The 12,617-nt window shown below is 40.5% G+C and overlaps 1 protein-coding gene across 7 annotated transcripts in view; it reads left to right on the forward strand.

Moving 5' to 3' along the window:
* Positions 1 to 12,617, forward strand: part of LOC135499312 (supervillin-like) — a 150,048-nt gene that overhangs the window by 60,479 nt on the left and 76,952 nt on the right. For 6 of the 7 annotated variants that reach the window (XM_064790036.1, XM_064790038.1, XM_064790039.1 and 3 more), the window contains 2 exons: positions 2,161 to 3,864; positions 4,400 to 4,423. In XM_064790036.1, the coding sequence (XP_064646106.1) occupies positions 2,161 to 3,864; positions 4,400 to 4,423 (1,728 nt within the window). The remainder of the gene's footprint in view (positions 1 to 2,160; positions 3,865 to 4,399; positions 4,424 to 12,617) is intronic. The other variant, XM_064790037.1, reaches the window with a different exon arrangement.

Consider the following 12,617-nt stretch of genomic DNA (forward strand, 5'->3'; position numbering starts at 1 on the left):
AGGATCTTCAAGGCAATATTATCGTCTCTCCTTCAACCTTTTGAAAAGGCAGCTGTAAAACTGTCTTGTTGCTAGTGGAATGATTAAACCTGTGCATCTATTCTGAACTGTCTGGGTAGAATGACAAAACGCACAAGTATTTTTTATCCAATTTGTCTCTTTCCAGATGGGCACCAAACTTTGCCAAGTTATTGGGTCAGCCTCTGCTGTTTTGACGTCACGACTGATTTAATGTCGGAAGCATCAAGGGCTGACCCAATAAGTCGGCCATTTTGTTTCCCAACAAGAGTGCTCCACCTCTAGAGGCACTGATCAGGACCGAGGTAAATTGGCAAGCATTCCAGCTTGCTGCATCAATCAGGCTGCATTAATCATGCTACTTTTCTGGACTGCTTCTGTATTTGCTCTCAACCGTGCCACTAAGGTTGGTTGCTTGTGAGGGTTATCAGCCAAGTGCCTTCAGCTTCAACCAGGAATGGGTGGGGGTACTCGTGTACCTCACTATTGCTTTCCAAGTTACAAGATATCAAGGGTTCACTACTTCTCATCGAAAGCATAGGCCAATCTAGGTGAACTGCCTTTCCCAACGTCGCAACCAAGGTGATATCTGTGTCGGTTATCGAACTATGATATTTGAATTGCTGACATAGTCTGACGGCTTAACGACTGCATCGCATTGCCTCAGGCAACTGCTGTTACATTTCACTCATAGATGGCTTCCATTCTTTTAATACCTGGATGAGCCATCTTGGTTCCGTCTTGGTATCCTGCTGATATTTTCTTGCTGTCTCAGGCTAAGGTTTGCTCGGTCGATGTTGTTAGGACATAGAGAAGTATCGACTGATCCACTCTTGCTGGTAACATGAAACTCGATCAATGGTAACTATAAAGGTTTCCAGTTTTGTGGGGTGTGGGTTTAACCTCTGGTTATTGCCTTTGCTCAATCTGCTTGCAGCTTTTCAACGAAGATAACATTTGAGAGTTGTATGGTGCTTCTTTGCTCTAAAAACCAGACAATTTCTTCCACCTGGCCTACGATGCTGCACATGCCGTGTGGGATGTTAATACCTAGGCCTATGTGTGTGGCTTCTGTGAAGTACATTAACATCAATGCTTGACTGAAACATTGCTTCTGATGTACCTGATGGCTCATGATTTACATGGAAACTGATCACGTCTTCTAAGATTTGTATTTTCATTATCTGGTTTGTTTGACAGGTAGGCTCCTTGGACATTTGTGTCAGTGTCAGTGGACTGTGTGTCTGTCCTACCATCAATTATTTGCTCTCAAAATGCCAAGTGACAAGGGATTGGAACCCCTGGCTGTGTCAGGGCTGGAAACTGATTGTGTCTTCTAGGATTTGTATTTCCATGATGTTGTTCGTTTGACAGGTAGGCCCCATGGAAATTTATTTCATTCGTGTTAAGGGTTATTGTCTGTCCAACCACTTATCATTTACTTAGGGGTGTTGGTTTGAGTAAGCATTTTGGGAACGAAGTCCAATGATAATGCTTCAAATAATCACCATGACCAGTTTTCACTGAAAGCCAACCTTAAGGAAATAAAAACAAGGTATCTTCATTCATCATTGGCAATTAATAGGCCTGCATGTAAATATACTTCACAGCTCCTCGTCTGGGTACTTCACCTGTACCTGGTTCTAGCAGTTCCAGTCATGGTATTTCTAATGGTTACTTGCGCAAGAGACGTCTATCATGTCTATTGAGGAGAATGCTCGTTTATCAAAGTGCATCACAAGTGCCAATCGGCTATGACTAGCAAAATATTCTGCTGGTGAGTGATCCAGGGGAAGGAAGTTAGTGTGTAGTGCAAACATTGTTCTTTTGAGTATTTTTCTGAGAAAATGGTAGGCCCATCCAAAAGTATGTACCTGGGTAGTTTCTGTTTCATCAGTAGTGTTAAGGTTAGGTTCTGTCCCCAGCATTCCACAACTTTTTGTCATTCGGGTTGCACCAGTTTCGACAGATGGCAATTCCTCCTTGAAAATTTAACTTAATGCCTATAATATGTTTTCAGTTGTTACATTCCAGAGTGTGTATGTCTTCTCCCTCTGGTCTTGTCCATTTTCGAAATAATAGCCCTCCCCGCCTCCTTAACTTGAGTCGTAATATTAACAGGAATATGTTTTGTCTTTGCAGACTAGCCAGTGTCATCGACTTCCGACGCCAAATCAATGCCAAATCTTCAAAAAGTATCATCAAGAAATTAGAGGCAATACCGGCCCTGCGCCCTGGAAGTAGAAAAGAATTTCCACAACATCTGTCGCCCAAGGCAAAAACTATCAATCGCCGATCATCGCCTCGGTTTAAAACCCAACCAATCACAAGTGATGAACTTTCGGACATTCCAGAGTCGGAATCATTTGCTGCTGTTTTGAAAATCGATGTCCCAAGTTCCTCTGCCAGAGGACTGTCGGAGGGGATTAAAGTTAAGGAGAGATTGGAGATTCGGACGCGCTCTAAGCCCTCTACTGACAACTTCAGGAACTCTTCATATCAAACACAAGCAGGACCTGTTATATCGTCAGTCCCTGTCGAACCAGATTGGTCTGTGAAGTCGGGATCCAAATCCCCTAATGAGCTGTCCAGGAACTATTCTCTTAATGCACAAACAGAACCTGTGATTTCATCGATCCCATCTGTACAAGTTGTAAATGTTGATGGTGCTAATGATGGAGAGATCGAGTCTTTACTCCAGAAATCTGGTAGCGACTCAGATCGAGTTCTGAGTGATCAGGAAATTCATGACATCGAGGCAGAATTTGAAAAGCTGTTTGATTTGACGGAAGATGAAGATAAGGATGTCCCGCCTGCTGAAAAAGATGCAGAGTTTGAAAACATTTTGACGCAAGCGGCAGAGGAAATTAAAAAACCAATGTTGACTGTGGATAGTTTTAAGAAGGAGCGTTCGCCGAGGTTGGGGCGGGAGAGGTCACCGAAAAGAGCTGGGGCAATATGGAAAGATGGCATATTGCAAACAGATGTTACATCACATAAAGATGGTGAACCGCAGAAAGTTGATGAGCTAAAGAAAGTAGATGAGCCAAAGAGAGTTGGTGATTCGCTGAAAAATGGTGAGTCACAGAGAGATGGCGTGCCACAGAGAAGTGCTGGCTCACGAAAACATGGCAGATTACAAAGAGATGGTAGGTTTCGAAAAGATGGTGAATCACTGAAAGACAGTGGGTCATTTAAAGATGGTCAACCACAGAAAGATGGTAGATTGTGGAAGGATAGTAATTCAAAGGACTCTGTCGACGGGCCAAGGAGGGCTTCTGTTGATGCCAAAATTCTTCCAACATGTGAACAACTTCCTGAAGTTGGTGTCATTGGAACATCGTACCAAACTGAGATTAAACCCAAGAGTTTGAATTTGAATCTGAATGCGGAAATGGAGGAGCCACGGGAACTTGTTGCATGGGATCGGACGGCTGAATTGGAGGCATTTAAACCGCTTCCTCCAACGGTGATAGACTTAGCAGAGACTAAGGAACACCATGTGGACGAAAAAGCAAAGATGAGCGTTTTTGAAAAAGCGTCGTTGTTTGCAAAGGGTGGGTCGGATGAGGCGCCAGTGAGAAAAATAGGTGCGAAACGTTTCATTAAGAAAGAGAAGCGGGAACGTTCGCGAACCCAGCCGATTACGCCAGATGAGGTCAAGCAGGCGGCGCTGTTCAATGATAAAGATGATGGTAGTGGTAGTAATAGTAAGACAGACTCGGACGATGTGACGGGATCGAGCAGCTCTGGAACTGACATCGAGGGGAAGAAGCAAGAAGTGATGCAGGAGATTGAAGAACAGAAAATCAAGGACGACGCGAAGGAGTCGGATCCTCTTTCGAAGTAAGTGCAATTTATCGAAAACTTCCTCCAACGAAAATTAATGCCTGGAACATTCACTACACTGTTAACAGAAAGAGCACATTTTCTGCTCTAAAATGTGGTCACGGATTCTAAAACTAAGCCCCGTTTGGGATTTGGTCCACTGTCTATCTTGTGTTGTCTGTCACCGTGAGATTTTTGCTGAAAATGGCAGAAGCACTGTGTGCACCTGACCTATATGTAAAGTTCTTATTTGTTAAGTGTGGTTTTAGATGTTGGCCCCGCCACTGCACAACATTTCTTTGAGAAGATGGATCCTTTCCAACACCTGCTGAAAAATGATTATCAGATTGCGATCAGTATTAAGTTGTTGTTTATTGTTTGGAAAGTGAAATTGCAGAAATCCTCTCTCTTCAACAAAGATTTATATGGAACTTATGTTTTAGTACCAAACGTTTCCTTTTATCACCTACATGTACGGCATAATGTTTTCCGTTAATCACCTTCGGCATCTTTTTGTATGGGTTAACTTTTATTTGTGTCTTCATTATCATAGAAATTTTGAAGACGAGCACACGACGTAAGTTATTTTGAAGAATCGTAGGCCAGCACCTTATTTGATAGGAGTTGCCAAAGAGATACTCTAACATTGTTAAAATGGTTTGAAGGGAAAATTACAGGTATCCCATGGTCCATTAGCATGCTACAAAGATGACCGACATCTTTATTTATCCATTATTTGATGTCATCTCTGCACAGTAGCGCCTCACTTATCAGACACCTCTGTTAGGACAACACCCTCTTAATTAAGGTTACTTTATCAAGAACAGTGATGTTAGTTCCATACAATTTGACCACTGTAATCGGGACAGCTCGCTGTTAGATACAGCAATTGTCAGTTACAAGGGTGTCCTTAACAGAAAGGTTTGTCTGTACTTGCCGTTTATATTTCAGACAAAATTGTCTGCGTTGTATTTAGTTGACATGGTTGACAAAATTGACATCTCTATCAAAATGCATTTGTCATATCTGATCATACGTTAGAACTGTTCCCTTCAAACGTTTTAACAATACTGTTCCTCCTTTAGTCGTATGATGAATAGCATTTTTTTCTGTCATCTGATTACGTTTTCTTAATCCAGCATGTCCTGAAATATTTTATAGACATACTCTAAAATCAGTTTTTACTTTCTTTGTCAATGCTGTGGGTTAGCTTACTTACTACTTAATTAGTTCTCTTCGTCCCAGGTGCTGGGGCATAAGGCCTTCACCATTTCTCGCCATCTTCCCTTGTGGGTTAGAATGTAGGCTAATTTCTTCTCTAACCCATGTGGAATTATTTTTAAGTTTCTAACACCACCAATGTTTACCAATTGCCAACAACTCAAACTAAGCAGGAATAACAGGAGTTTGTGCTAGCTTTAGTTTAATTACTTTGGCAAATCTGTTCCTGTGGGGTCAGTAGACATTCAATCTATGTCCCGTTAAGATAAATCATAAATAAGAAAGAATGCTACATGTATGACGTGTTTGTAGTTATGCGATTGAGTGTTTTGGAATCGGAGGTAGTTGGGTTGTCTACTTTTTGCATGCTTAGGGAAGCATGCGTAATAATCTTATCACTGGCTGGTGGGGAAATTTGCATCAGTGCTTCTATCTAATGGGAGGTGGAAGAACTAAAATAATCTTTCAAAAAAATAATCTTGGAAAGAATTATCTCTAGCAGAACACATAAGTTCTGATCGTTGCAATGTTTAACATCTAAAATGGGGCGTCTTGACTTTGGCCCTCAAATAATATAGACTTAGTCATACGCAAGAGCAAATAAGTCTGTCATGTTCTGACTGAATGATTCCTTTGCTCAAGTGCAGGCCTATTTTGCATGTTGATTTTTTCAGCAAGTGTCATATAATATTCATGAAGTTCCATCAATTACATTGTTGTCTGAATTACATCCTGTTTCATCTGCTGTTTTTTTCTCCAGAAGTTCTATAATCGTCATCGTCATCATCATTGTCCCAGCGAATTATAAATTATTGCAGCCTTTCAGTGCTGTTGACTGACCCAGTGGGATGCGTTTTCATGCAAGCAATGCCAAATACCCTCCGTCTGTCTGTCAGTCAGTCTGTCCATCCGCCCATCCATTCGTCAATCTGCCTACTGGTATCTGTCTGTCCGTCAGTCCATCCATCCATCCATCCATCCATCCATCCATCCATCCATCCATCCATCCGTCCGTCCATCCCATCCGTCCATCCATCCATGGGTCTGTCTGGCAGTCCATCCATCCATCCATCCATCCACGTGGGTCTGTCTGGCGGTCCATCCATCCATCCATCCACGTGGGTCTGTCTGGCGAACGCTACATCTGTAGAACTAGAAGTCAGACAATCTTGGTTTCTGCGTATAGGCATTAGCAACAAGCCTATCGAAAAGTAGTTCACCTCAGGTGTTGAAATCTTGTGAGTGGACTTTGTGAGGGCAATATCTGCAAACACAATTACCTTATCTTTGTTTAAACTCTCCCCTTCCAAACGGAAAAAATTCCATACAAATTTCAGTCATCGGAATCACCAGCAGTTTGTTGTTTGCAATTATTTTTCAGGTCTTACTTTGTTCCCTGCCATGTTTCCTAGACAGACAGTGTCTGCAGGCCAGACTTCTTGTTGCATTCTCGTGCAATGGATCAAATACCATACAAATTCCAAATGCTTGTTGGAGGAACCTGAAGAGGAGTTTCTTCTTTGCTCATCAGATGGCAGAAGCATTGCATTTGCCTTTCACTTCATTTGCTAGTTCAATTCTCCAGTCAGAGCAAAACTTGGTCCTCCATGTCCTCATGACCATTCTGAAAACAGCTGAATATTTGTGCGTATTCACGAGTAACCTCGATCCACAAAATAAAAAGTGGCTGAATATAATAGCTATTCGAGTGGCATCTGTCTGTCCATCTGTCTGTCATTTGTCTGCTGGTCACTTCAGCTGTCCCAGCGGTCCATCTATCTGTCCACAGGGGAACATTTTTTAACCTAACTATAGGCCAGTATTAAACTTCAAATATTCATGTTTTGTCCCCTGTCTCTACTACACATCATTTTCAATTAAAGTTTAAAGTATCTTGTCGCCTTAACCACTGCTAACTTGTAATGATTTTGCAACAATTATTGAAACACACCTTTCCTAGAAATGTTTATTGGAAATAGTTCCTAAAATTCCTCCTTCAAGTGTGAAGTCACCCGTGATTAATTGATAGACCAACCAAGTTCTGATGAATAGCTACTTTGGATCGAATCATTGTGAGTGATAAAGCTACATTTCAGGGGTAACAGGAAAACAGTAAGCAAGTGCTCGGAAACCTCTTGACGAACTACATGTACTCGCAAATTCGTCGATTAGTTATGTGGTCTAAACTATGAATAAAATATTCAAGTACTTAGAAGCCATAGCCAAAATAAATCAGCCTGCCAGTGTATGATGCACTGCTGTATTCAAATTCACATCTGGTGTATTCAGAAATCAAGTTATTTCACATAAGAGTGAAAATTAGACTGTGCATGTAGTTCAGATTTTTTTGAACGAAAGTTCCGATAATTTGTTCAGAATGGATGGATTTGGAAAAGTTGGACATATCGTGTTAGTATGATTTTTGGCATCATAAATTTCTTGCATTAAACCTGGAAATGATCGCAGCCATTTTGTTTAGTTTTGTTAAATGGCAACTTTGGTATACCTTTAATTCAGCTAAATTCATAGAGGTTATTCAGCCTGGAATCCTGCATGAGGGGAAGATTTTCTCTTACCACAGGCAGTAAGGTTTTCTCACCTGAAATCTTCGACTGTACACTACAATCTTCTTCAGCAGACTAAAGATCGTCGTGTTGATGTCACGTGACTTCTGCTGGGGTTCTCGGAACTGAGGACTCGATCGTATGCGTGTGATAGCTGCATCCCCCCATCTCTGTTCATAGCCGGCATGTGTTGACAACCCTGTAACAGTTATTTCGATAAGATTTTCTGTTTCGCTGCTGGGCGTTTATCTGTAAACGCCAAAATAGCAGGCATATGAACATTTACGGGTTTACACACTGTCTCATTTTGCATATTTTGCACTCTACCAGTGTGATTTTGAATACCACGACATTAAAAACATGGGGGCGGGGGAACTGTATTTCTCTTACCTTAAAATATCTGCCAAAAGACAGATAACAGGTGCTATCAAAATATAATTTCTATTCTCTCTTCACAATCGAAATACTTTTTGACAAAACCACCTTTCATTTTGTTTTATTTGTTATTTGGGGATAGAAAAAGATATAAAGAGATATTTCAAGATGGCAAAGTTAGCACATTTATTTTGCAAAGTCAGCATTTTTCACTGTATCCATATCTAGTCCATCGCTTCAGTCATCTTCTCTGCTTTTCAGTCCAAATAATTGGTCATGCATTCCATCAATCAAATTAAACTAGACAAAAGTAATTAAGGTTTTTACTGAATTATTCATAACATCAAATCTAGAAATTGAGATTCGGCTTACGGCAGATCTAAATTGCACAAAATATCCCACACTCTCATTTCCAAACCAAGTTGTAATTGCTTCAAAAGCTATGCTAATAACCATTGTTTTTTAACATTACCAAATGTATGGTTTAAGTTTTTGCCAGCATTATAGGTGCCACAGTTTTTCCTTGTCTCTTATGTCTTACTTTCAAATAGACTCTTGAAAGGTCTTCAAATTTGAATGTCTAACAAATTTTATGTTGACATAAATGTATCTTTTAAAATCGAGGGTGCCAATATATTGCAATAGAAACATATAAAGTAAACACAATTTGTTTCTTTGTTGACCCAAGATTGTTATCAAGACATTGCTGTTTAATGTTTGTTCTTGGGGAGGGGGTATATTGATGTTCTACACACTACAGGAGCATTTCTAAATTTCATGGCATTGGACTTGCTGATCAATTTTATGAATCTAATGTTTTCGTAGGACAATAGGAGAATTTCAACCCATGTTGGGCCAGTGCCACTCCATCAAACCGTACTTAGGTTTCTCCCACTTTCTCCCACTTTCTGTGACCAAAGTCGCATTCATATTTTGAAAGGGTTAATGACCCTGTGCCACTCCAGTGAAGACCAGAAAAAACTCAATTGAAAGGAATGCAAATTGTCACCTTGGCATTATTAAAAATTCCATTGAATAATTTCCTCTCATTACTCTGTAATGCCTAGTACACTTATCAGCCTAGAATTTTCATGGAGGAGATAGTACAGTGTCAGCCAGATAATTTGCCCCCGCTGGGTAGAGCATTAATTGGTAATTTCCGGTTTGGAAGTTGTTAGATACTGAGGCAATTTTAGGACGCTTCTCCACGGGAGAGTTTTGTTGCTCTGTAAACAACAAAAGTGGTTATTCACTTTTACGATAAACTTTAAAGTGTTTATCAGTGCAACTGTTTATTTGTATGATCTGTGGGGTTGCCTAACCATAACCGCTGCTGCCAAAACGAGGCACAGTGCTTCATGCATTGTAAACTGCTATATTGCAACCAAAGTGTCCTTTGAGAATCCCTCAAGACATGATTGCAAAATGTTGACAGAACTATGTGTGCAGAAAGTATGTTACTTATGAAGAGAACTGTATTTTTGAACAATTTGTGATCATCTTGAATTTCGCACCAGAAAGAATTCATGCTTTTATCATACGTGATCACAGCTGGCATTCGACAACATAAAATCGACTCCAGGTGAAAGATTTGCCCCCAGATGTTTTGATACTGTGTTTATGTTAGGCACCCTGGGCTCTGGGTGCGGATAACATGAATTTTCAGAGTTCTTCAGAATCTAGTCGGGTATATTTTACCTAAGCTCTTTTTTTTGTGAAGTGCTCAGGGCAGTCTTTCTGACTCCAATACGCAAACTGAAACTGTAACGACTTCCGTGGGTGGTACAGACTCTAATTGAAGTCATTGGCAAAAACACATTTGTCTCTTTACGTAGATTGGATTAAAAATTCGCAAGATTGTTTTAGCAATTAGGCCAAAATCTGCTCAGATGGATTTTGTTTCAATTTGATTAAAATGTAATGGATGCAGTAGCGTTCCCATTCATTATTCTGGAAACATTCAGAATTTAGTTTTTTAGTCCTCAATAGATAATATTATCTTATAAATAATATTATCTTATAGATAATATTATCTTTGGGCTTAAAACGTTGCTAAGGATTCAGATCAGATGGCATTTAGATTGCAAGTAGCTCACCCAAAACTACTTTCTGGGACTTTTGGCGAGGCGAGGGATAGCTAACAGACCTAACTTACCTCCAACTTACCTCTTTGATCTATAAATCTTCTTGTTTTCTTCCAATTTTCCAATTGATCTTCCAATGTTCAAGACTTTTTCTCTGTTCATTGCTACCTATCTCAGCAGTATCCATCTGCTCATTTCATGTCATCCTCGGCGATCATAAATCAAGTTGGAATGGTCCAACGGTCTACTCATTCTGTGTCATCGTCTGCACAGGCTGATCGATTTTATTCGAAATCATTGCACAAGTTAGAAAGAAGTTGCTATAAGTTAGGGGAATTAACTGGCGAAAATAGTTTCTTAATGGCCATTCTTCTTTGGCTCTATTGATCACTAAATAGCATTCATTCCATGTCATCCTCAACGATTATAAATCAGGTCCAAAATCATTACCTGTCATGGCCGGAGGAATTCAATTCGAGATCAGACTGATATATTGACCGTTGAAGACGTGTAGACGCGGAAAATAACGAACGATGATGAAATCTTCAAAATTTTTAGTCCAGATTAATTTTTGAGTATGTGGTGATCACCTTCTGCTTAGGAATTCGATATCCATCTGCAATATTGCGACCTGATGAATGGTCTTTAATCTGCAGGGGTATCGGAAAATGAGCAAATCATGCCGTTACCTAGGACACTGATAATATGCGTACTGAGTTATTTCAGAAGTTAATGCTTCACTTCTGATCCGGTTGATGGAACGTATGTTAGTAGATGAAGTCAAATACGACTGCTTCCATTGCAGAAAATGTATTGTAGATTTCACTGCTTTTGATGGAGGAGAGTGGTCTTTTTGTGTCTGCTCTCAAGAGGCTCTATGATTGGTCATCACCTTTACATCGCATTTGAATAAGGATGCAGCAAGCAAAGTAAAGGAACTTGCACAAGGTGACAAGCCGTAATAGCTTATTCAGGAATCTACACAAGTTCATGCATTACCAGTATTCAAAGAGGCATACTCTTCCTACCAATTAGAAAGTCAGAGAGGCAAAATCATCTTGAAATGTGTACTTTTCTTAAAAGTCATTAGGGACCATCTCAAACTGTTGACAAGCTCAAAACATTTTTGTCTCTGAGAGGCGTTTCTCATAAAATGAATACCAACAAGATAACTTTCTTAATCAGAGGCGAAATCAGACAATCTACTAAAAAGTAAATAACCGTAAAAAACGATAAATGTGAGTATCTTGATCTTAGTGTAGTGTACTTGTTTGCCAAAAGGATATACATGTATTGAGGTCTTTGATCCTATGGGGTTAAAGTAGGCGAAGTGTGCTGTAGCCCTTCATACTAACTTTACAACAACTATCATCAGGTGGAGCTCAAATTCTTCCCAAAAAATTGGCTTAAGTGTGTCAGGTTTAGGCACACATTTTAGCTCCACCCTTCTATTTCTATTTCTATTTAGTGCAGAGGGCCCGCCAATGTGGTGTTGATATTCCTCAAGCAATTGTTCTTCTGGAAAAATGCAAAAAACATCTATCAATATTTGTCTCTGGGATAAATCTTTGCAAAGAGCTGAAACTTCTTGAGACAATCCCATTTTGTGTGTTTTGTCATGATGCAAAATGATAGATCTCAAGGGTTTTCCCAGCCAAATAACTCATGAACTTGGAGTGTTGACCTGGTCGATATTTATATCATACACTAAGTGCTCCAATTTGGTGATTGGTGGGGTATGCTTAGAGGACTTGTGGCTTCCTCTAGATGCAGTGGCATCTGACAACAGTCTAGACCAGCCAGATACACTCTAGATGTAGTGGTGACTGTCAACAGTCTAGACCAGCCAGATACACTTTAGGGACTTGTACCTCTAGATGTAGTGGTGGCTGACAATAGTCTAGACCAGCCAATTACTCTTTGAGGACTTGTACCTCTAGATGTAGTGGTGGCTGACAATAGTCTAGACCAGCCAAATACACTTTGAGGACTTGTAGCTTCCTCTAGATGTAGTGGTTGCTGACAATAGCCTAGACTGGCCAGATACGCTTAGGACTTGTAGCCTCGTCTAGACGTTGTAGGGGCTTACAGTCGTCTAGACCAGCCAGATACACTTAGGACTTGTAGCCTTGTCTAGATGTTGTAGGAGCTTACAGTAGTCTAGACCAGCTTGATACACTTAGTACTTTTAGCCTTGTCCAGATGTTGTGGGGGCTGACAGTAATCTAGACCAGCTGGCTGTTAGGACTGGTAGCTTCCTCTAGATGTTGTCGAGGCTGGCGACAGTCCGGAACAGCCAGGCGGGTATGCCTCTTTGCAGTGGTCTGTGATTTTTGGTAGTTGTCCAGGTCACATCCTCTCTCAGGGGCACACCTCTGTCTTAGCCCCTGACCGACTCAGTTTTCTACCTGACTGAACCCAATACCATAAAATATTAGTGCCACGCATCCATGTGGCCAGCACAACAGGCCTAGGTTATTGTCATGGTGATGGATTGCCCTTGTCCAATATGACAATATGACGATAT

Source organism: Lineus longissimus, chromosome 15 (assembly GCF_910592395.1).
Source record: "Lineus longissimus chromosome 15, tnLinLong1.2, whole genome shotgun sequence".
In the NCBI taxonomy this organism is placed as follows: Eukaryota; Metazoa; Nemertea; class Pilidiophora; order Heteronemertea; family Lineidae; genus Lineus; species Lineus longissimus.